At 40.2% G+C, this 25,130-nt stretch overlaps 1 protein-coding gene across 4 annotated transcripts in view; it reads right to left on the reverse strand.

The window, feature by feature from the left end:
- GRAMD1C (GRAM domain containing 1C) overlaps nt 1-25,130 on the reverse strand; it is a 47,762-nt gene that overhangs the window by 4,736 nt on the left and 17,896 nt on the right. For 3 of the 4 annotated variants that reach the window (XM_072336784.1, XM_072336791.1, XM_072336810.1), the window contains exons 4-13: nt 23,148-23,251; nt 21,003-21,098; nt 19,779-19,859; nt 14,499-14,617; nt 13,194-13,314; nt 9,621-9,783; nt 4,555-4,701; nt 3,610-3,728; nt 2,358-2,500; nt 536-639 (exon numbers count right to left, since the gene is read on the reverse strand). In XM_072336784.1, the coding sequence (XP_072192885.1) occupies nt 536-639; nt 2,358-2,500; nt 3,610-3,728; nt 4,555-4,701; nt 9,621-9,783; nt 13,194-13,314; nt 14,499-14,617; nt 19,779-19,859; nt 21,003-21,098; nt 23,148-23,251 (1,197 nt within the window). The remainder of the gene's footprint in view (nt 1-535; nt 640-2,357; nt 2,501-3,609; nt 3,729-4,554; nt 4,702-9,620; nt 9,784-13,193; nt 13,315-14,498; nt 14,618-19,778; nt 19,860-21,002; nt 21,099-23,147; nt 23,252-25,130) is intronic. The other variant, XM_072336800.1, reaches the window with a different exon arrangement.

Here is a 25,130-nt window from a genome sequence, read left to right on the forward strand (position 1 = left end):
CACCGTCTGTCCTCTTTGCTATGTGGCGCTTGTACACTTCTCAGATATGATCTACATTCAGTCTATGCAGGATTGTTTAATGACATGTTAAGCAGCAGTTGGAAGAACACTTCAAGACACTGTTAGACTGAGACTAAGAATTGTGTTAGACTGCGAGCCAGCAGCCAGAGCTTGGCCAGGCTGTTAACAGACATAGCCAAGGAGCCTGCCAAGTGCCACTACTCTTCTTCTCATACCCACAAGCAAGGAAATACTTGTGTTAAAGACAGGGGCACACAGTTGAACAGCTTTCCTCCTGCTCCTCATGCATCCTTCAGAAAGCAGTTGCTGACAAGGTATACAGGAGTTTTTGGCTACCACGATTATTTATGTTTACACACTCCAGAATTGACAGGTATATTGATGACAGGAGATTCTTTTGCATGCTGCCTTCTTTTCAAACCACTATTCAAAGAGTCAAGTTTGACATGCATGAAAACACACAAAGAAAAAAAGGTAGCCTCCTGACTTCAGTAAAAAGAAGAAAATGCCTCACCAAGTTGTTTGAAGTTCTCCTGTATCCCTCCCCAGGTGTTCTTCTCGATTACAGATTTGACAAGGCCCCAAGGCTGCTTTTTGTACTTTACTTCTGCAGAAACCCTAATAAACAGAATGCAACAGTGAAGAAAGGAAGAAAAAGGAAAAGAAGGGAAAAAACACAGTGCTTTGTTAGGTAGCACAGTGATAGTAGAAATCTCTCTTCAGAGAGAAGCCTCCAGCTTACATCCATAGCCTGAAATATACCTGAAATACCAACTGGAGCCGTCTCAACTTTCCACTTGAGCAGCTCTCACACTGAAGTGAGGCAAGAAACAGATGCACGCAAAGACAACATACCCAGTTGAAGCCTCAGGAGATCTGAATGTCCAGATCACTGGAAAGAAATTAAGTCTGTCTTCTCTTCAGGTTCAGAGTTTCTCAACCTGAATTTCTCCTCTCTGGACTGTTCTGATTTTAACAAGCATTTGAAATAGCCTTACAAAGTCCCGCTTTTTACTCTGTATGCGCACTCACAATATAATACGTGGGGCACAGCAACATAAGCATGTGAAACTCATCACTACCAACTATGCATCCAGTACTAAGAACCTACCTTGAGTAGATAAATTAAATTGTCTCTAAAGGAGCACAACAGAGGGGGAATGGCATTCCTGTCGTGTTTCCCAGGTTATGCTGGTCAGTAATGCTTCTAGAATGGAAAAGTACTCAACTAGAACCCTGCAGAGGGCTGCATCTAACAACCAAACAAAACCCAAAGCTCTTCATAAAGGGACAAAATTATAGTCCACAATCTTCATTTATTAAAATCAAGAACACTAACCTTACTGGAATACACACTTCTCTCCAGCTTTTTCATTTAATCATCCCAATCAGCATATGCATGCCAAGCTTCTACTCTAACAAAACAGCATATTTCAATTAATTTTTGAGCCATTCCAAACAGTATAATGCCAGCTGTAATACTAGCATGCACGTCCTGTTCTATATAAGCATGCTACTTATAGTCAAACCCTGGCTTTTGCACTTATCCTAGGGTTGTCTCATGTCTCAGATAATACAAATAAAGCCATCAAAAAGGGGTAATGACTCACTCAGTCATTCAGAATGGCTGTTCAAGGACTTTTCCTTTTTCCACCCAGTGGGGGAGGGACTCTTCAGTACTTTTATAGCCAAGGATACGCCAGAAGGAAAATTAGGCTTGCTTACCTTTCCTTACCTTATGTTCTGATGAAGTTTGAGATAAAAAGACTTGAAGAAAAACTACCAAAGATAACATAGTCTGTCACACAAATGCAGTGGACAAGTAACTTCACCACTTCAGGTGTTTTCAACAAACGGGAGAAGGAAGCATCTTAAGACCCCTCCATCTACCCTGTTGGTAACAACAATGCCTGATCTGCTTGAATAGCCTCTCTGTAACAATGAGGATGCTTCTTCACCTTGTAAAATCATTCTCCCCTGCAGGCCCTTAGCAAGGGTATCTCAGAAACTTTGTTAGAAAACATCTGGCACAGTTCTAATTTATCCCACTTACATGACTGCACTTGAAAAGATAAGGCTGGGCAGAACCAGCCCACAGCCACGGAGATGATCTTTTACCAGTGTAAGAGTTGATGTCTCATTGAATTAATTAAATCCAAGTACAGTAGATATATGACAGGAGATAAACCAAGATTTTTATAGACTTTTTTTCCCCGCAGAAGAAATTTTCAACTTCAATAGAAAACAAACCTTTTCTGTGCTGCAGGCAGATCTTTTGGTAAGCACATTTCAGCAACCTGCTTCCTCCCCTCCCACTGCACACCACTCAGGCTCACCGTAATCGACATTTGTGACTGGACGTGCGGCTGATGTAGTATCGGTTCACAGTGTAGAAATAATCATGGTAGGGGACATCGTGGGTCAGCACCTCAGCATCCACCTGATAAGACTGACCTTTCTGGCTCTGCTTATGCAGGATCTACCACAAAAGATAACAGAAAGGGATGGGTATATTCTGTATTCATGGATTATTATTATTATTATTATTATTTTTCTTCATTTGAAACCGAACTGCTTAGAACTGCTGGATCAGCCAATTCCAAGTGAACTGGAATAGATAGAAAGACTGAACAACCGTGACAGAAGTCAGTTAAGAATTGTCAGAGTAATGGAGGTGGGATGTCTTCAGCCAGACCTAACATAGGAGGCAGTAGTACACCATTCTTCTTCTGCACTGACATTTCAAATACTAAATACAAGACTGGCCGCTGACTCTTGACCACAGTCCTTTGGAACTGAGCTGTGAGACCTTTCCCAAGCCACGGTCATAGAAATATTAAGGTTAGATCTGGTCCAAGCCACCTTTTGAAGCAGGGACACCTAGAGTACGTTGCCTAGGACTATGTCCATGCAGCTTCCTCCAAGGAAGGAGACTCTATAACCTCTGTAAGAAACATACGCCAGTGCCTGGTAATACTCATAATAAAAACACTGCTTCCTGATGTTCAGAGGGAACCTCTTGTATTCCAGTTTGTTTCCAGTGCCTTTTGGTTTAGCACTGAGCACCACTGAAAAGAACCTGGCTCCATCTTCTTACCATTCTTCCCTCAGGTATTTATGTACATTAACAAGATTCTGCCTGAGCTTTTTCTCCCACAGGCTGACCAGTGCCGGTGTTCTCAGCCTTCTTCCCATAGAATTACTGTTCCAACCCTTTATCTTCTAGCTCTTCACTGGACACATCCCAGTAGCGCCACCCTCTCTCATATTGGGGAGCCCAGAACTGGGCACTTAAAAGCACTTTGTTTTATCTTTTCTGACTGCTCTAATTCATACAACTGGTCAATACTGCTCTCCCCAGAGTTTTCAGTAGCAGTTCAGCCATGTTGAAGTTCAAATGCCCCTTTGATATAATGAGCACTTATTCAGTAATAGTGAAAGGGATAGCAGAACACCTTCTGAGATGCTACGTTTGAATTGGAGATCCACACTCAGCTCAATGAACTCCAGCCCATGGTCAGATCTGACAGACTGTACAGCTCTGCTTTGCTTAAACGGCACCAAACAGACACACATACAGACAAGTACCTGCTTCTCAGTTGCAGTCGTAAACTTCCCACAGAGTGGATTGTTAATTGTTACAGTGTATGTCAAAGTCCTCAATTGATTGCCACTGGAATCTCTATTCCAAGGTGTTGATACAGCATCTAAATGACAAATTATGCAAATGCACATGCAGATCACCCAAAAGGCATCATCTCTCCCCTGTCATACCTTAAACTTCAGTTTAAGAACAGTGCAGAGAAGGGGAAAAAAAAGCAGACTTCAAGCAGTTAGTTGTGGTTTTCTTTTTATTCCTTCAGGAAAAGGGAAAACTGTAGTTCACTAACTGAGCAAAAAGCAAGGCAGTAAGTAGCTGAATCTGAGTCTAATGAAAGAGGCTCAGGGGTGCGGAGAAGAGTAAGCAAGTAAATGAAAACGTGCTGTTTCCCATCTGCTTGGAAGTTGAATAGATTCACTTAGCAACATTCAAAAGCTTTTACAACTTTGCCTTCCAAACTAATACTGAATGAATATTACCCTTTTAACTTACTTTTCTTACCTTATTATCTCAATGAATAAAGCTTACTCATCCGGAAAATTAAAGCCTGCAAGTATCGTTTAAGAGGCTGCAATGATTTCATCTGTGCGCCAGCAATACAGATTTTACTATTTCTGGGACACAATGGAACCAGAAACACCCCACAGAACGCAACATTTTTAATATCTTACTCAAAATTCAGGCATCAAGTGCAGGGCTTTTTTTTTGTTTTTTCTTTTAAACACCATTAAATGAAGTTCTTATTCAGAAGCACGATCGATCTACAGAAACAAGCTAGCTTTAATGTCTACTTCCACAGAGGAAATACAGAGCTGTAAAATTCTTTTAAAGCAGGAGGAATAAAATTCAACTCAGTTCTCCTTAACATTTCTCAGAGGTTGAAGTTTTCAGTGTAAACTGCAACACAGACAGAAGGAAGAAGAGCACATTACCTACTATACTCCTGGAATTGAGAAACCTCTGCATGAAGTGAGAATTGGTGAAGAGGATTTCAAACATCTTGTCTGCAGTGATGTGGAAAACTCTGTTTATAAAAAGTCTCCCATAGAGATCATTCTCAGAGGCAGCTTCCTTCACTGCTAAAGAAAGGCAGAGGGATCAGGTTAAAAAAATAACAACAACAGCATGAAGTTTCTTCATAGTATTAAACTTTATTACAGCTCAAATCCTTTCTAAGCATGCATCAGTAATCGCTTCTTATTCCCAGAAACCCAGAAATGTCAGCAACACATAATTTTGTAATAAGATGGCTTTCAGGAGCAAAGTCAGTGGCTGGTTTTCTAGACCACTTTTCACTACTTCCTTGTACAAATGACTTGATAGATCAACAATGCAAGGTTCCATCGCTTGCTGCTTGTTGGTTCCTGGAATGGCTCTGCTTTGCGGCTGTTTCAGCCACACTCACAAGACATATGGAACAGAATTGCTATCCTGGAGGGAAAGCAGTTTCCTACACCAACCCCAACTTAGTCTGCTTATGCTTTAGAAAAGAGTCCATCCTCAGCCATCAGTGAAGAAGAAAAAGCCAAACAAAGCCTAAAAACCCATCCCCACCAAAAAGCCTGAAAATAAATCTCACGGAAGCAAGAGAAAGATAGGACACCTAACCTTTCAAATGATATAAATAAACAACCAGAGCTAGCAAAGGTCATTGCCAGCACACAATGCAAAGGTAGTCTGAATATCATGCTACAGTTCACAAAGTGCCCATAGGCTAAGGTTACAGCACTTAAATTGTTATTATTTGGTAGCAGCCAGCACTGATAAATGCAAGTACATCTACTAAGTACCGAAACAGAACTCCTCAGTGAAAACCAGTTCTAACTCTGAATAGACTTAAGCCCTAGCACTGCTTCTAGCCTGCTAGAAGTCCCCATTACACATATACATGTTCCCAGAAAAGTTCTTTGACCCAGTCAGGCTACAATATACAACCCCAAAAGTGAAGCACGGGTGACAACTTAATGCCTGCCCAAGAGATGTACTTCCTGTGCTAGGTTCTGCTTATATAATTGCAAAGTGGAACAAATAGCAAACATATTTTGTAAGACCTATTGAACTAACCAATATACAATAACAATTATTTGCTAGACTACAAATTCAGCTGTACTAAAACATTCTGCAGGTAGCCAGAAGTTCAGCTTATGTTCAGAATTTCCCCTCAGAGCTGAACCCACCAAAACACAAAGCAAACCGTCTGTCTGACCTCAGCTACCAAGGCCCCAACACTGCAGACCTCCTACCACAAAAAGCATTCCCCACTTCCTACCCTTTGCTAAGAGGGAGGGGAAGCTTCAGATATGCTTATGCCTCCATCGATTACTATGCATCAGCTAATGCACATGGAGCCAGACAGTAGCTAATCCGAAGACCATCTTTTTATTACTTTAAGGTCTATGCCTTGGTACTGAAATATTTTTCTCTTCAAGCATGAATCTCTTCTCCTTACAGTAAGGCTCAATTTAAAGAGCATCCACGGGTCTCATAATGTTTTCACTTACGGATAAGTTTCTGTTAGCTGGTTTGCCTACATCTACAGCCTGGAAACCCTTATGATGGTCTGAAACATGCATGTATTAACACCCCAATTCCACACCAGCAGCAGCTGGTCAGTGCAGGCACTGAGAGCCTGACAAGTCACTTTCATCTGGGCTTCTTGGAGCACCTGCAGAAATCCTCCACAAAGCAGTGAGCACAAACAGTAACATAACTACAGAATAAGCACACACATTACACACTGCAATTTGGACAGAACACAAAACTCAAATACTCACCTTTGCTACAAATAGAAATGCATGTTTGTCTGTTTCCTTTGGCTTAACTCACTGGTAAATGTACCTACATTTTACTTATCACAATTCCAATGCAACATCAAGCAATTTACCAAGAATTGGCTTAGAAATACTATTTATAAAAACATTTATCTTCTTGCAAAAATATCGGTCTAATCCTTAGCTTTTAGTGCTGTTCTAACCCCTTAGCAGTATGCAATTACCAGTTGTTAACTCTCTCAGTCTGAAAACATTTATAGATGAATCAGAGATACTGTCTGGTAAGATAATATGAAATTACTCTGACTTCGGGTTAGGATCCCAGGGACCCAAAAATCCAGAAACAAATATTACCCTGAGTATCCTTGTTCTACATAGAGACAGCAAGCCTGCTCCATCCCCCACTACTGCCTTGCACTTCGTAAGGTCACTTCCATCACTGCAAGGCAAGCTTGTGAAATACCGTTTGCATGTAATACCGTAACACACCAGGGATTGCAGAGGTTTGAAAACATCTGCAGCGTGAGACAAGGAAGAGCCAGAAAACTGGAGGGGAACAGGGGGAAAATGGCCCAGGAAAGAAAATCCTGCTCATTGAATTCCCACTAATAACCAACAGCTTGCGAAGCTAAATACATGCTGCAAGCAAATTAAAGAAGCTGAACCAGTAAGAACAGAGGCTATCCAACAAATCACTGAGACTTCTAATTTTTTTCAGTCCATGGAGATGAGTGAGGGTCAGGGGAAAAAATAAAGTATATGCACAGCCCTTGGCACTGCCTGGGATTTCTGTGCCACTGGGAATAGGGGGGAAACTGCACACTGTGTGAATAATGCGCAGGTTAGAGACTTAAAACAGACCCACTTCAATATAAGTCAATAAGACCAATTCTTAGACAGAACATTTTCCAGACACCACCTATTTAAAGACTGTATAGCAGTGTTTGCCATTATAGTAGAATTCTACTCTATTTTAAAAGACCAAAGTGTTAAATTAACTTATAGGATATACTGATAAATATCGCTGTCTTTTTTCTGCTCACAAGATAAAACTTAAACCTCTCATCTTCAGATAATTCAGGACAGATAACTCTCCAAACGCCTAAGCAACAAATTATTAGTAGCTATACATTTAACAGAACACATGCTCTCAGGATTCTAATTACAGCGTCAACAAGGCAACACGGCTACCCTTCTGTATACAAGGCTGTATATCCAGAATTTCACCACTTGAAAAGCACAGGGCTGAAATAATTCCAACCAAACCATTTCCAACATTTTCTATATCACATACCCCTATCTGCAGAAGTTCAACCACCATTGTACCCATCTCACAGTATTAGTGCACAAGCAGTTATGCTCTCCTGCAGACCATGCATTTGAGGTGGTTATTAATACACATAGAAACAAAACAGTATGTTAAGTTATTCAAGAAGATCAGGAATTTATCATGTCCCCACACACAGCAATGCTTTCTACCACAAAAGACTGTTTCCCAGCATCTTCTTGCTCCCTTCTTTGTATAAAATATTTTATGCTGCTGAGCATTGTAACCGCACGTAGAAACTCTATATACAAAAAAGTCCTTTGAGGAAACTCAGAATCTGCTGCTTCTATTTTGGGAATACATATTCTGTGCTTGAGCTAAAATTTATCTTCTGAAATGTATAATTGAGACTCCAGATACGAACTTCTAGTTCAGCCAAGAGTCTGCCATGACTCAAACTTTATTGCACTAATCTATGTAACTAAACAAGCACCAAGATACAGGTAGCAAAGCTTGTGGTATACAGGGATAGACTCCCTTCCCTAGTACGCAAAGTGAAAATTGCCTAGGATGAGAGAGCTACTTGCCAAGGCTCTGGCATTCCAGCTTTGTGTGTCAGGTGGGGCCTGGAATTAGAGAATAACAGCCTTGAATTTGCTCTCACCTTATTTGCCAGGTCACAAGAGAAATTAACTGCATGGGTAAACCTTTGCCGTGTGGGTAAGCTAATTTCATCTGCATGAAGGAATTCACCTTGTAAAAGTATAGGGCAGCTGCGATAGGAAACAAACAGGAAAAAATTCTAAGCATGAAGAAGGGAACCTGTGAGAAAAGATTGATGCTGTGTAACTAGAAAATCCTGCTCTGAATAAAAGAGACATATCCTGGGGGAGGGTGGAGAAATAAAAGCAGCGTAAGTTCAGTTCTCTTTTAAAGAGACACCTCCAGTTTCTTATGCTCTCTTTGCTCAACATCAGTTGCAGGGATGGCAGCTGCTATTTGCTGTTATCACTTAGGCACACAGTTCTCTTGTCTTTGTGCTGCTATTTTCAGTCCATTTCATTGGATACCTTTACTATAAAAAAAACTCCAAAGGCTGAAAGACGACAGGAAAACTGCAAAATATCTCAACACCAGAAGGCTGAAGCTTTCTGCAGCCTTACAGGATACAGCTAAGATTGAGTAAACAATCTGTAAAGCTTGTTAAATATGTATAGGATTAAGCAGCAAACTGCTCAAATACACAGACTCACAAAAATGATACAGCTTGACATGTATTGAGTTGAATTTGAACTCAAGAAAACAGAAACAGTACTAGTGAGCAGAAGGAAAGCTGACTGTAATATAAATATGTCCTCAGGTAAAGATCACAACTTGAAGGCGGGCCAATTCAATCGATTACTTTGAAAGCTTTCCTAGACACCCCACTGATCCCAACAGCATCTGCAAGCACCTTCAATTGTCGACTCTGAAAAAACAAGATGCAGAGTTGTTCAGACAGAATTGGCCTCAATCTGAACTGCTCTATTTCTGCCAACAGGTGATGAAAGTTCCTTCTCTGCATAAGAAAGTTAGCAATGTATTCCAAAGTTGAGCTTTTCTGTCCTTCATTTGCACACACGTCACTGTCATCCAGTCTGGGTGCAAGGCATGCTCTGGCCTTACTCTTTCCCTAGGACATGCAAAACCTCTCATGCCCATGAAAGCACGAAAAGTGAACATCACATTGCCAAAGTTTTTCATTTAAGATATTAGCAACTTTTTACCCACCAAAGGAAAAAGTATAATAAAAATGTTCATTTTAAACACCTCCAACCATTTTTTCTCCTGCCAGCATAAGACATTTTTTCAGCAACTCTGAAACACTGAAAAGGCTTAACAAAACTCCAACTTACTCTATGAGTCAGAGGGGACAAGAATAAGGCCATCTTATGGATTCCAAAGAGTTAAAAAAAATTACCTTCTTCACTATCTGAGGCACTGCTCTTCTCTTGGAGATTTTCATTCTCATTCAGATCCAAGGACTTCTCTAAAGATCTGCTTCTGACTAGCTTAACAGATTTTCTTTCTGAAGACGGAATAGGACTCTTCTTTATTTGTTTCTCACTTAGAGAGTCTTCCACCTGAAAAAAAGCAATAGGAAAAAAAAAAAAATCAATAATCATAGGCCACTGAAAAAAGAGAAAGTTATATTTAAAGAAAAACAATACCACCAAAGCCACAAATTCTACCTGCTCAGTTACCACACAGTCAAGCACCGATTTCCACCACCTCAGCCACCTTCCCTTACTCTTTGTATCTCAGAGTTACACTTCACCCTGGTAACCAGACGTTTATCAGCTCTGTCTTACCAAGAGCCACCTTAAAGAGGCAGTTTACTCCCTATATAGTTCCCTTCCCTGCATCAGTGCTGGCATTTACAAACTCATTAATCTAACATAGCTATTCACTTCTTACTGGACAGATTTGTTTTTCTACCATTTTAGAAGAGGGTCCAACAATCCTAAGGGGAAGCACAATGAAGCAGGTAGGGCATATCCCTTTTTCACTAACATTTGGTCACCCCAGCTGAATATTTGAAAAATGTTTTTACTCTGTAGGGCTTCGTCACTTTTTAACAAAGCAAAAAAGTTACATAAAAGAAAATCAAACAAAAACGCTGCATAGAGTCATCTCACCTATAAAATGGTACCTCTAGAAATAAAGCAGTGGAGTATCATCTGCCATTTCCAATACAGAAGCAGAGCATGCCCCACTGTAACAGTAACCATTGATTCAATGATGCAGCTCTGAATCATGACCTACAGTTACTGGGCATTAAGCTTGCACACGTAGTTTGAGAAGTAACTGCTAGTGAAACCACACGCACAAGGTTTGGGTATTTCAAACTGCCTGCCACTTAAAATGCTTGATTAAGAGTCCTAGTTTTCACACTAAACCTTCCCTTAAAGCTCCTTCCTACTGCATTCAGTGAAAGAACGGTAAAGCTCCTATAAGCAGTAGCACACAGATGGTATTAAATGAGGTTTCCTTAACTGAGTAGCTCCAATTAATCTGCAGTACCGTCATCCTTAAAAGATTATTCAGCACTGACTCAAAACCAAGAGCATCCGCTGCTTGAATAATAGTCATGTTCTTCCTGTACTACTTGACTTTTTTCAAAAGAAAGACTATTTACTATTTTGTGCAACAGAGGACCATTAGCAGAAGGTGCGTGGCTGGAAAACAGACAAATGCAAATTCAGCCACAGGATGAGTGAGCAAAAATATTCCCTAAAGGTCAAACAAACAAACAACAACAACAAAATATTACATCAGCAGAGACAACCAATTAACAAATTCTCCTATTGAAAGGATCGACATGCCTGAGGTTATACTTGGGTACACAATGGGAATGAGGATAGTAACCAACATTTCAATGATAACGTTCTACCAACACATGTAGAAAAGAAAGCGGAGCTAGTAGTGGTGAAACGTCCAGTACTGCTGAGCTCTGTATCAATGCATTTCTGTTTTTGACCTACCAACAGAAGGCTACAGAATAGGGAAAAACCTTACAGAGCCTTCCAAAGAGGAGTAGGAGGACGGTGGTTTCCATACAGAGATGACCTGCACTTAGAGAAACAGACATGCCACAAATGGTATTACACAGACCTCATTTAATCAACCACAGCTACTGATAATAGCTTTTTCCAAGACGGTTCAAGTAATGCCAGCCAACCCCTTAATTAGTTCAGATCTCTTTCTGAAGTGAGCTTGTGGTCTTCTTTTGTCTGTCAGAGCAGTAAGGAAGGAGTTAAGCCTTTTGCTTTCCAGTCTTTGGAAGGCAATTATGCTGTGCATCATCGGTGCAATGATATTTGATAAAAGCTTTCTAAGCACTGCCCTCTCTCCTCTTACTGCCCTTGTGCTTCTACAATATCTGCTATAATCCTAGGCTGTGGGGAGAACTTTGGCATTCTTGAGAAATAATAATAACACAAACAATTGGCATTTTAGCTACACTAAAGCAGTAAACTAAACACATTTATTTAATTATACTGTAAAACAGCAATATTGATAACTTCTTTGAAGGGTGACTATTCAAAAAGAATCCTAGAATTCAACCCTGCTCACAGATCAAATCCCTGGGCACTTCTGCTTACCTACATGCCCAATTAGATTTAGCACCTGCAACTAACATCTCTGGGAGCAACACCTAGTAGGTAAACAATACACTTTTCTACGCAGAGCCATTACTTTAAAATGACTTGTTCTTGTGCAAATAAGATTTAAACAAGTGCATATCAAGGTTACTTGGGTAATTCTACTTACTCTATAAAGTCAGAATTCCGGCAGCATCCAGTCATCCCAGGCCTCTCATTCAGCTCTCCAAAAAATCTTGTTTTAGACTCCTAGGCTCAGGGACAGCCATCTACGTAGCAACTAAGCTTTTAACACTTTACAAACTAACACCTGTTTTGTTTGCTGGGTATCAATCTCTAGCCACTAACTTGATTTTCCACTGAACTATTCAAAGCCTACTTAAAGCCCAAACGAGTTTTACCAAGTAACAAAAGCCAAAAGAACTGTATGATAATAAGGACTGTTACAAGCATCTCCTTTCTTCCCTCTGAATTTTTACAAAGCTGAAACAGCAACTAAGTAGCTGATCTGAGAATAGTGAAAGGCTTTGGCGCTCTGTTTGCTTTTCTCGGATCTTTCCCTTGGGGTACCTATTAACCAAGAGAAAATGCCTGTAATCTTTTAGGACTGTAACTGCACGTAGCAGCCCCAGCAACCACACTAAATGCTGCGCACACCTCAGATACCATTACTAAAGCATCTGCCCTCTCAAATAGAGAATAACACTTACAAATTTATTCCACACTACAAAATACCCATGTTTGTTCAGTTTTTTATTAACACAAAGGATAGGAAAAACTCACCCTAACCAACGGTGTTCGGGGTTCTTTTATTTAAAATTTCATTTCCTGCTTTCTAAATTATCTCTGCAAGTTTAATTAAGTGGGAATAAAGTGGAAGAAAACAGGTTTCATATATTCACAACAGAAAAAAGACTTCTGAAGGCAAGGATAGATAGCATAACTTACCCTCTAATAATCTTCATGTATATCAGGCAAAAGAGCCTTAAGGAGTTTTTTTTAAGTAGAAATAGCACAAGCAAAAAAAGCACTGAAGTTAACACAAGTACTACTTTCACAAAGCACTTACATATAATGGCACAGGGTGCATAGGAAGGTAGATACAATGTGATTAGTTTTGTTTCTACAGCTGGGGAGACCAAGGCCTAAACCTCAGCATTATGCAGTGAATTAGAAACTCACACCAACAATGTTACCTTATCCTGAAGTTTGCTTCCCAAATATATTCTTGAAACCTGACAGTATTCATATCCAATTTCTGCTGTGAAAACCTTTTAGGCTGCTCCCAACAAATTCCAATTCCTATGCATTCTTACATTTACAGATAGACAAGCTCAGCATATATCTTACCAGTTATGAATAGCAAGAAAGACTGAGTCAGCACTTACACCTGACAACGCGTGCCTGTTGAGCGATTCTCCTTCTGCCTGAATTGTGGATTCCCGAACTAAACCAACTGTTTTAGGTAGTTTGTCATCCCTTTCTCCAGGTTCATCACAAACACTGGATCTGTCCAAAGGAAGAAATAATATATATTTGGAGCCACAGTAAGTAAATAAGCATGGCTTTGTAAAAAAATGAACAATGCAACTCACATCTCCATTTTAAGCTTCTCATGGGCAATTTCTGCACTCACACCACAGTTATTCTGCTAATATTAACAGCTACCAACTCATTCATGCCACATCTACCTCATTTACCTCTCAAGCCATGTTACTCACCATAATCACCCCAATAAATCCAGCTTTTGCCTATGTTGTTAGTAAAAACCAAGCACAGGTGAGACGCAAAGCATGCACTGTGCAGTGAAACAGAGGTAGCTTTAAGCGAACTTGGAAAGTGTCTGAAGAATCTTTGAGACTTTTTTCCTGCATCCATTATTCCTGAGCTGCAAAGTACTGCATTTATTTATTTTTATGTTTTTAAACACATAAAACCCAGGAAATACTCCACGGGACATTTTTTGAAGCTTGCAGTGAACTATTTTCTTTTCTTATTACACATACTCAGATAATGCAGGAATGAAAAAGAGATGCAAGTTACATTGTTCAGTTTTACAAAGTCGTATTTATTTACATACGGATACAAAATTAAAACTCCACTGTTAGAATTACACAGACTGCTCATAAAATAGGTCACGTTTATTCCAATAAATCAACAAAACCGCTCCAGAAAGATATCTATATATATAGTTTTTTCTAGCTTTCTTGTTCAACCTGACTATCATACATAAAATAAGCTAAGACCCAAGACATAGGGACAACAAAGCAAGTATTTCAGTCTCCATGGAGTGAGGAAAAGTGTTTGAACAACAGATATAGCTCTATTCCACTCAGCCCTTCCAACCTGTTGAAGGGCATATAGATCCTGACCAAACACTATCAGGAGAAAAAGTTGATATTTAAGCTATCCTGCCCTCCCCCCAGGCAGATCCAGGGGCAACAAGGTCTTCCTATCTCCCTCTGTAAGGGGCCTCAGCAGCGTTCCTCTTTTAGACAATGAACACAATTGAGCTTTTATGCACATTAAGTTTATGCAGTTCAGTTCTCTGCATCATTTTACTCTAGGCTTAACCTTTCAGGTAAGGCTACAGGAGCACTTTGGAAAACAGTTTCTAAAAATAATAATAATAATAAATAAGAGAACATTGCTTCCCCATGAGTATATCAATAAGCTTTAAAGGCTCCACTTACCGACACTGCCCATTGTCCTCAGATGATGAGTGGAAGCTCTCCATCTCCTCGGTGTTCAGGCCCAACTCAGAGCCATAGCTCTGGTGCACCAGCTGCCAGAATTCCTGCTTGGTCAGCCTCTGAAAGACAGCGAGCTAGTTAAGAACTATGCTATGGAGCAGTAAGGCACAGTAGGTAAAACAGTAAGAAGTTTGAATTACGCCACAGCCTTTAACCTCACTTCTGACAAGGTCTGCAAGCATTTAGGTATCACATTTCAAGATTAGATTTCAGCATTTTGGGGAACTGAACTCCCATCTACTCCATGCACCGACCATTCACTGTTCAACCAATAACACCAGGCATTAAAAAAGGAGCATTTCAAGAAAAAAAAAAAATGCTTGTAGTTGCCAACTTCATTTGTCACCAATGTTTTCAGAAATACCTTCAAAGCATCTCCCTCCTGAGTTTCACAAGACATGGCACAAAACCAGTAGCTAACAGACAGCCAGTCACTCCTTCCCCCTTTGATCCCAGACAAACTTAACAGTTCCACACCTGTTTCCTCGGGATGTTTAGACCACTCTACCAGCAGTGAGAGACTAGCAGTCACTGCAGACATCAGTGCCAGCTCAGCCAGCAGCCCAGGGCAGCAGGTGGGACACACTGCTACAATCTCCATAGGTAAAATACCTTGTCTCACAGCTGGCCACTCTTCTCCCTATAAGCTCCACGAATTCCACATCCTCTCTGACCATCAGGAAAGTTAGGGAAGTGAGTGTTACAACCAACTCATATCAGCAAAGTAAGCAACTAGTTTCAAAGTCCACTTTTTCTGGCAGGAAAAGGCCAAAAAAAAAAAAAAAAAAAAAAAAAAAAAGGGAGAAAAAAAAAAGAAAAAGAAAAAATAAAATAATAATAAAGGAGATACAGCAATACTGTTGTTTGGGTATTTAGTCAAAGACTGGCATCGCACTGGAAAATGTGCCACAGTCACGATCCATATTGATCAAGGGAACAGAATCATGCTAATGAGGCAGTAACACAGGTCTGCTTACTATTTGCATGAAATGATCACATTAAATACTCGTGCATTATTTAAAGGGCTTTTAAACGATCCCCTCCACCTCTTCGCTCCGCCTGCAGTGTTACACTACCTGCAATTTTAGCCACCCAAAAAAGGCCGCTCTGCAGGCATCAAGGTAAACGCTCACCTACACACGGTGGGCTCCTCACGCCGGGTCGCAGCCCCGCTCCATACGCACCCCCCACCCGACGCATACAGCCCGGCACTTTCTCCCCTCACCCTCCGGGCTCGTAGCCGCCGGCCGGCTCCTCCCCGCCGCTCCCGGGCCACCCCGGCCCGCTCCCACTTCCTTCTCGGCGGCAGGGCCCGGCCTCACAGCCTCAGCGGCTGCCCCCGGGCCGGCACCGCGCGGCCCCTCGCCCTCCTCCCTTACGGGGAGGCGCGAAGCCACGGGCGGCCTCGGCTGCTCTGTGAGGGGACAGACGTCGGGCTTTTCCACGAGCGCTCTGCTGGCACTGATCACCGCCTTTACTTGTACCGGGACAAAGGAAACAACGCTGAACACGCACCTAGAGAGCACGGATCCTAACAGCCGGCATCAGCCTCCGCGGCCCCGTGAGATTTCCTGCGGGACACCACGGTGCTCGGCATGCACCGAACACACAGCTGCATCACCTTCCTTCCACGGACACACTGCGTGCTTCCGCTGTTTTCTTTACAGACCATGGCTACTTGTTTTTAAAATACGACTGAGGTGTACCTTTAGAGAGCCCACCTCGCGACCAGAGATTACATGGCAGGCACGAGGCCACCTTCATTCTGTTGCTCAGTACTTCTCCAGCTTATTTCCAGTCCTAAGAGACCTGACAGTGGCTGAGCACCACTACGCTCATCAGCACAGTCGGCACCAGTCTGCAGGCATATCAGCCTGCCCTTGTAAAGGGAACTCAGTGGTTCTCAGAAAGAAGAAAAACTACAAGCTGTGCATTTTAGGAATCTATAAAGTTGTTCCCTGTGGTTTTAAAACGTCAATATTACTAACTTCTGTTTCTAGAGCCAGTATTCTCACAATCTGCTCAATTACTTCCAGCTCAGCTAGATACAGTAAGTCATTAACAGTCAGCCCAGCTTCAAATCAGACTTGCTCTACTATAATCAGAAAAGATTAGTTCTAAAGGCAAAGAGGGCATGGCTTTTCTGGCTCAGATTTCTCTCTCTGAGCAGAAGCAGTCTGGAGCGGCTCTGAACCTTGTAAAGCTGAAACTAAACCCAGATTACTCTGCCCACTCAAGGTGATGGTCTGCACTAGATTATTTCTCAGTTCTTTGCATACAAAAAAACTAAGGCTACAAGAAGCAATTCCTTTCAACCTGGAACACAGCATCAGTATTCTATGTCACACCAGTCAAAGTGGTGGCATCAAACAGGCAGTCCTAAAAAATACCATAAGCAAAGCTACTGATTTTTACCCTCATGGGCAGGTGCAAAAGTAAAGATAAGATACTCCATAAAGGTTTAATCCAGAGACACCTCACACACATAAACATACTCTCAAACCAAGCAACTCTTATGTGGAATTTGCCCAATTTCTTGATTACAATGGCAAAGGGTAACAGTGAACATTCAGTTCAGTTAAAACTGCCTGAACACTAAGGTCAAAAATTGACCGGAGCCCTCTTTGATCTCTAAAACAACCTACTGCTGAATGCAAAGGTGCAACAAGTCTTTTTCAAAACATAGCCTTAGAAGCTGGTTGATTTGCTGCCCCAGAGGATGTTTGCCACAAGAACCACAGTTCAACTAAAGTTCTGATCCCTTCTCACACTCACAGTCGTATCTGCTTCAGTACCTGGAGACTGGTGCAAATCTCTACCCAGCAAAGCAAAGGAATAGAAAAGAATAACGAACCAACTCTAGGGAAAAGGACTCATGGGAATTGAGACCGAGTTAATACCTCATTCTATTAGAAATAAGGAACACTCTGTTTGTTTGGAATTTGAATAACCTGCTGAATTATATTTTAATTTCTTCCTTCTCTTTCAAACTGGAGAGATATTTAACATCCATGAACTTCAGGAGAATAAAGAGACAGTATGAGTCTCATTGCTGTTTCTATCACTAAACAAGCATTACTAAAGGTGTTTCTGCCAATTTGGAAAGCCGGTTGCAAAGCAGGAATCATGGCTGATTTAATAAACTGATGCATTATTTAAAGCCTCAGTGGATGTAAAAGCTGCTATCTGTTTTATCAAGGTTGGTGTCATGTCTCTTCCAGACCTACATTAATGATTCCTTATTTTCCATGATGCTCCCCTTCCAAACAGAAGCATTTCAAAAACACTGAAAACAAACAAACAAAACCCTAGAAGATTCACATTAACTACATTTTGCAACAGGAATTAAATGTGGATTTCCCACCACCCCCCAAAAGAAGTCTTCACATGGGCATTTTAAAAAGAAAAGTGCCATCTTAAGAGGAAGGTACCCACTCATTCTAAAAGGAACCAAAACTGAAGGGCATCAAGTACAGAGAAGCTATGAGCTACAGAACTGCAGCTCAGCTAAAGCGATCAGGAATCGTTACCAGAACATGAAGAAGTTAGAGAACAGCATCTTGGCCTAATTAAGCTTAGAGTAGATGGCTGCATGCTATTCCATGTCTTTCTCCTACACAGTGCAATTTCTAATCAAAAAGGCAGACTTCACAGAAGGCTACTCGTTGAACTGTCTCTGAACATGACACCTAAGTACAAGGCAAAATGGCCACAAGATGGAGATCTGGTAAAGAGCATGCTGACCCTCCTGACAGGTTCTGCAGGAGGTAAAAGCTTAGAGTATATCAGGTAAAGCAGGTATGTCACTCTTCAGAAGAGGTGAGACCATGTAATACAAACTCAACAGCTAGGAAGTTCTGAAGAGGCCACAGCCAGCAACTGAAATTGACCCAGGATCAAAATCTGCAACTCTGGGATTATCTGCCATCAGGTGGCGCAAACCAGCACTGTGACAGTTGCTTACAGAGTTTACTTCAGACAAGACATGAATAATTTTATTTCATAGTTCAACAATACCATGTTATTGCCCAGACTGTTAGATATCTTCCAGAGAATAACTAAATTATCCATAGGGTTTAAAACATCTAGCTTCTAGCAGAGGAAACATTAGAACCAGGTCCCTTAGGAAATGGTTCCAGCAAGATCATTATGTTGTCACAAACCTCACAGATTCTGACAGGATCCCTTTGACAACTGCATCCCAGAAACACCAGGCTCACACCACTGCATACCACACCATATCCACAGAGGTAAGATATACCTTTCAAATGTAGACTGTCCCTGTGATGAGGGCATGTGCACATCTACTCAGTACCTCTCCGTAACTTGATCTAGTTTGAATAAGCAGTAAAGACTTTCATAAACAGATTAATTTTGCCTTAATTGGCACTTTCCTTGCTTTTCAGCTTTTGGGTACAGAAGTGCCTCTGGGCTGCCTTAATACTCATTTAACCAAAAGCGTTCGTGGCAACTGCATAGGTATTCCAACAGCTTTAAGCCTTTGGGTACCACTGCACTACAGAGTTTATATATAGATATTTCAGTGTTCAACTGCAAATATGTTGGGATATTTAAACAATGAGAGCCATAAACAGGAAGGAGATGGTTTTCCAAAACTGCATTACTTACACTGATGTTCTGCAACAAAATTGTCAGTACATTTTTAGAAAGATTAGCTTATGTGCCCACAAATTGAAATATAAATCAACTTAACAAGCAGGAGCTGCCAAAATACAGTCCTGTAACATTCAGCCTACTTTTGTTTCCTTTATTCAAGGTCATGGGAATTACAATGAATGGCTGGCAAAAGTTCTATCTTATCTGAGAAGGTGACTTTTGGCTTTTTCTTTTTCTTTTTTTTTCCCTAAAAGGAAAAGAAAGTTTTCATTGAAAAAAGGTGCTTGCTCTTTTGATTACAAGTTAGCCATAGAAATCTTGAAAGAAATACATACCAATATCTGCTTAAGTTAGTTTAGAGAAACATGCAACCTATCTTCAAAGATAACCAGCAAAGCAATACACAGCAGTATAAAGGAGAAAAGGATAGGAAGCTTATTTGTAATCCGAAGTGCAAGGAGAGACCGTGAGGTTAGAATTCTGTGTCAAGACAGAGTTAATTTTTGCTTCAGGAAAGTCTCTCATCCTCTCAAGATGCATCTCCATATATTACAAAAGATTCTTTCGTTATTTAACCACAGGCATCAGCACTTAGAAGCTTACCTTATCCAACAACACATTCTGCCATAAGCGAAAGATACTGAGGTAGCTTCTGTCTCTTGCACTGAATGATGTGAAGAAAAACTGCAGGAAAAAAGGTATTAAAAGCTCACTTGTAGCTATTTAAGAGAACCACAATGCTTCCTTATACCTTAAATATCTTAAGGTTCTCAGTAATTGCATGTTCCTCTCATATTCCTCACATTGAACACTTTTTATCACTTCTAACAAGCAACAGTTAGATCCCCAGTAGTCAGAGTATAAAACAACTCTCGCTCGTCTGGGCATCCAATTGCAACCATTTGTACCTCTCAATTAAATACATAGTTAAAGTCTTATGCCCACTTCCACAGGGGACGTGGAACAAATCAGACGTATATGCCTATTTCTTAAAAGCCACAGCCCTTTCCATTCTACCTCTACATACTCTTTGTATTAAATCTTTTCACGTGAAAATAATAAATAATAATTGAAATAGGAGAACAAGTTGATGCATCATTTGTAGCTTTAAACTATTTATTAGTTGGTTCAGTAGAGGAAAAAAAATATCTTTCTTGATGAAAGAAGTTAATCTTTTTAGAAGAAATTAAGAGGGAACAACCAAATGTGGAACAACAGGAATCACAGCCCCTTCAGAGAGAACAGCTCCAGAATCATCCTAGAAAATTCTTTTGTATCCAGTCCAGAAGTCTCATTTTTGAGGCACTGCCAGAAGAGTTATCATACACTGGACATAAGAACATTCTGCATCGCAGTTTTCAGTTTCATCCAAATTCAAGTTCCAGAAAACAACTATTTCTACCATATAAAATTGGGTAGTTTATGTGTAGATTTCTCCATGACTCCAAAACCCACGTATCACAGTCCTTTCACTTCCAGCAATTTCTTATGGAACATTTAAATCTGATAAGAACACAAAAATAACCAATTCAAAGGCATTCTGAATTCATTTCCTGTATTTTTAGTTTTTAAGTAGACTTTGATAATCAGTAGGACAAGTAGGACAAGATTTCCTCTTTCAGGTTACTGCATCAGTGTTAGCAGCGGGGTCTGTAATCAAGCTAGAGTTGATAGTTTGGTCTTTGTGAACATCAGCTTGCAAGTCTGCCTTCTAATTCTACTAACATTTAAAAACTTGTCATGGAAAGCTACTTATTTCAAACCAGAAGTGCTCAGTTCTGGAAATTATCGTTTATAAGACAAATGTTTTTAGATTCAGGTTTTCACCTTCTCTCCTTTTGTTGCGATCTGTATGGCATTTGGAATGAGCCGAGCAGTCTTCTCCTTTGTCATGAAAGTGATATCCTTCAAAGCAATAGAAATCTAAGCAAAAAGAGAATAATTTCTTTTTAGAGTTAAGTTACTTTCAACTAAAAGTCATAGACCATGCAAGAAGAACTCAAACTTTAATCCCAAACACCAAGATGAAATACAAATAAGATTGTGAAGGCAGATGTCTCCAATTGCTAACTTTCACAGCAAGCACTCCAAGTCTGGAGCAAATCAAGATGATTTAAGAGCAATTTCTTCTTCTTTCATATTAGGATTAGAGAAGCAAGTGGTTTTCTCTTCTTTCCTTCCACCCCTGCAGCAACACTTCACAGTGAAGGGCAAAGTATCAACTATATAAAACTGTACAGTCTGTGACTTCAAAAGGATTGGTTTCCTTTTTAAACATCAGTTCTACCAGAAAAATTTGATCATCAAATCCATCTGATGAAATTAAGCTTGATTTTTTAGTTGAGCATTTCTATACTTTCTTCAGTACACAAACTATTTGTTGCCTGCAATGTGTACATCAAAGCAGATAGAATTCAAGAGATTAAGTTATCAGTGTTCTCAACTGCATGTTTTGATACATTACCACCACCGATAACTAGGCTACCTTCCCCTTCTCATTCACTTCTTTATTTCTTCACCAGGTGCAACAACCGCTTTCATGAAAACTTAACTCATTAAGCAAATTTCACAGAAAGAGAGCAGCCAACATAGCATTAATATCTACAGCTGCTTATACTGATCAAAAGCTATGAGCCACAACATGAGAATTTGTATCATAAATGTGTGTGTGTGTGTGTGTGTGTGTATGTGTGTGTGTGTATGTGTGTGTGTGTGTGTGTGTGTGTGTGTGTGTGTGTGTGTGTGTGTGTGTATGTGTGTGTATGTGTGTGTGTGTGTGTATGTGTGTGTGTGTGTGTGTGTGTGTGTGTGTGTGTGTGTGTGTGTGTGTGTGTGTATGTGTGTGTGTGTGTATGTGTGTGTGTGTATGTGTGTGTGTGTGTATGTGTGTGTGTGTATGTGTGTGTGTGTATGTGTGTGTGTGTGTGTGTGTGTGTGTGTGTGTGTGTGTGTATGTGTGTGTGTGTGTATGTGTGTGTGTGTGTATGTGTGTGTGTGTGTATGTGTGTGTGTGTGTATGTGTGTGTGTGTGTATGTGTGTGTGTGTGTGTGTGTGTGTATGTGTGTGTGTATGTGTGTGTGTATGTGTGTGTGTATGTGTGTGTGTATGTGTGTGTGTATGTGTGTGTGTATGTGTGTGTGTATGTGTGTGTGTATGTGTGTGTGTATGTGTGTGTGTATGTGTGTGTGTATGTGTGTGTGTATGTGTGTGTGTATGTGTGTGTGTATGTGTGTGTGTATGTGTGTGTGTATGTGTGTGTGTATGTGTGTGTGTATGTGTGTGTGTATGTGTGTGTGTATGTGTGTGTGTATGTGTGTGTGTATGTGTGTGTGTATGTGTGTGTGTATGTGTGTGTGTATGTGTGTGTGTATGTGTGTGTGTATGTGTGTGTGTATGTGTGTGTGTATGTGTGTGTGTATGTGTGTGTGTATGTGTGTGTGTATGTGTGTGTGTATGTGTGTGTGTATGTGTGTGTGTATGTGTGTGTGTATGTGTGTGTGTATGTGTGTGTGTATGTGTGTGTGTGTGTGTGTGTGTGTATGTGTGTGTGTGTGTATGTGTGTGTGTATGTGTGTGTGTGTGTATGTGTGTGTGTGTGTGTGTATGTGTGTGTGTGTGTGTGTGTATGTGTGTGTGTGTGTGTGTGTATGTGTGTGTGTGTGTGTGTATGTGTGTGTGTGTGTGTGTGTGTGTGTATATATAAAATCATTAAAGAAAAATGAAATACCTGCTTTAAGATACCAGAGGAAAACAACTGCTAAATGTCTTCCTATACTGAATGACTGAGCAGGCTCATGGCTTATTTCTGCGTATAGATATTTCCAAGACCACTCTCATTTTATGGCGCAACAGATTTGCATTTCCACTCAGGGATACAGGCTCAGCATGAGATGGACAGGATAAGAGTCCCTCAAACAAACCTTACATCCAAGAACAAAGAAATGGGCTTCAAGTACATTAAGAAATCTTACTGTAGTCTCCCATCGGAAAATGTTGCTGTGGAAACAGAGCCAGTTCTCAGAGAGATACAAGCGTCCTTGCAGCAGGATATCCTTCTGGAGTGCACAGGCGTAATCTATGCATAGAGAGAAAGTTTACTCACTTATTACAGTTCAGTATACCCAAGCATGTTAGCTTAATATGAGATAATGGTATTATAATACAAATAAAAATCCATTTCTTTCACTCTTCTGAACTCTGATGGCAGATTTGCATTGGGAACACTTCAAGGTCAGACTCAATGGAAATGCCTGTGTAAAGACAATATTCCATATATTCATCCCATGTGCCTTATCCTATGTTTTCAGAGAAGCAGGAATACATGGGAGAAGTAATCACAAGTCAAATGTTAAAGAGCCTAAATAAAGTGATATACATCCAATTTACAGTATAACAGATTATACCACCAACTCCTAAGTAACAGTAGTTCATATGCAGTAATACAGCGATAATTTTCCACTACAGCAATAATTTTCCACCGAACAGATCCTACCACCAGCTAAAACTATGTGCAGAGTAAGACATTAGAAGACAGCTTGAAGCAATCCAGTTCTTCAAGCAAGGGATATTTTCATCACTTGACTATCATTTTTATTATGACACTGCCTCAGGCTGTAACATCCCTACTAAGGAATATATTTCATCTGGATTGCAATTACCCATCATCAGATACCTGCTGATCAAAACTGAGATATGAGGATTTTCTTGCACTTTTAAATCTTTAAGAGAATTTTCATGAAGAGCCTGAAGAATCAAACACTTTTAGAAGCACTCAGTACTAAAGTGATCATATGGAAATAAATGCCAAAGTTCCCTTTAGTCATACAGAAGAAGTTAAGACAGACAGACCACTTCTGAAAGCTCCAACCTAGATGTTACTCCATTTTTTTTCTGTACATAATTAGCACCTGTTCACATAGAACTTTGATGATTACAACTGTAGAAGTATCAAAGTGTTCCTCCTTTTTTATTTTGAAAAACACTTTTGTTTTTCAAGCTATCACTTTTATTTTGTATGTACCAAAAAGATGGATATAGTTCTTGTCCAAGCTGCAGGAAGTTCAGAAGTCTCTCATCATTCTAACTTAATGGTAAATATGCATCTGCGAAGTTTTCACTACAATTTAAGAAATACTCCTGGATTTCCCTTCAAATGAGTAGAAATAAAGATTCTCACAAGATGCACGAGGCACACAAAGAAGCCTCTGAATCAAGCAAAAAAACAGCTCTTAACATGGAAAAACGCAAGAGTAACATGGCAACATGGGGTATGTTATAGGACAATAAAAGAAAATTATGAAGTAGTAACTGCTTCTGATAGAAAAATGCTACATTGTTGACAGTAATCGTTACCAAATAAGTCAACTTTTAATTAACTCTGTTAATTGAAACTGCTTCAGAATTTGCTCTACTGCTTTCTAAATCAGTCCTACGCAAGGAGGTTCATCAAATCAAAGCTCAGAAGTAATACTGTCTTTTTCTCTTCTGTACTGAACTCCATTATTTTAAGATGCAGAAGACATTTCAGAGCATAACTACCTCCTGAGCTGACACAGAATGAAAGGATTTAACTATTCGTATGCAAGTGAAAGCTCTAATTTCTGTTTCATTAACTTAGAAGGAAATTGGCATGCTACAAGCATATACCGACTGCCTCTCAAGACTCTCTACCTTGTAGGTTACAATGCTACTTCTGTATAAAAAAAATGCCCAATTCTTAGTGCAGCTGTTACTCAATGCTCAGGCAGCACAAATAGACTCACCTGCAAGGCAAGAAACAAAAATGGAATAAAATACAACACTACAGGCAAAGGAGGTAGGATTTTACACTTGTCACCTTTCGATTTATTTTCCTCAGAGTAAAACAGTCAGGTAGAGTTCTAAAGAAACACAGCAGTAAGAAGTTAGACACTATAGTCCAAAACTCTTCTCCAGATGACTCCTTCCCCACACAT

Source organism: Excalfactoria chinensis, chromosome 1, assembly GCF_039878825.1.
Source record: "Excalfactoria chinensis isolate bCotChi1 chromosome 1, bCotChi1.hap2, whole genome shotgun sequence".
Lineage (NCBI taxonomy): Eukaryota > Metazoa > Chordata > Aves > Galliformes > Phasianidae > Excalfactoria > Excalfactoria chinensis.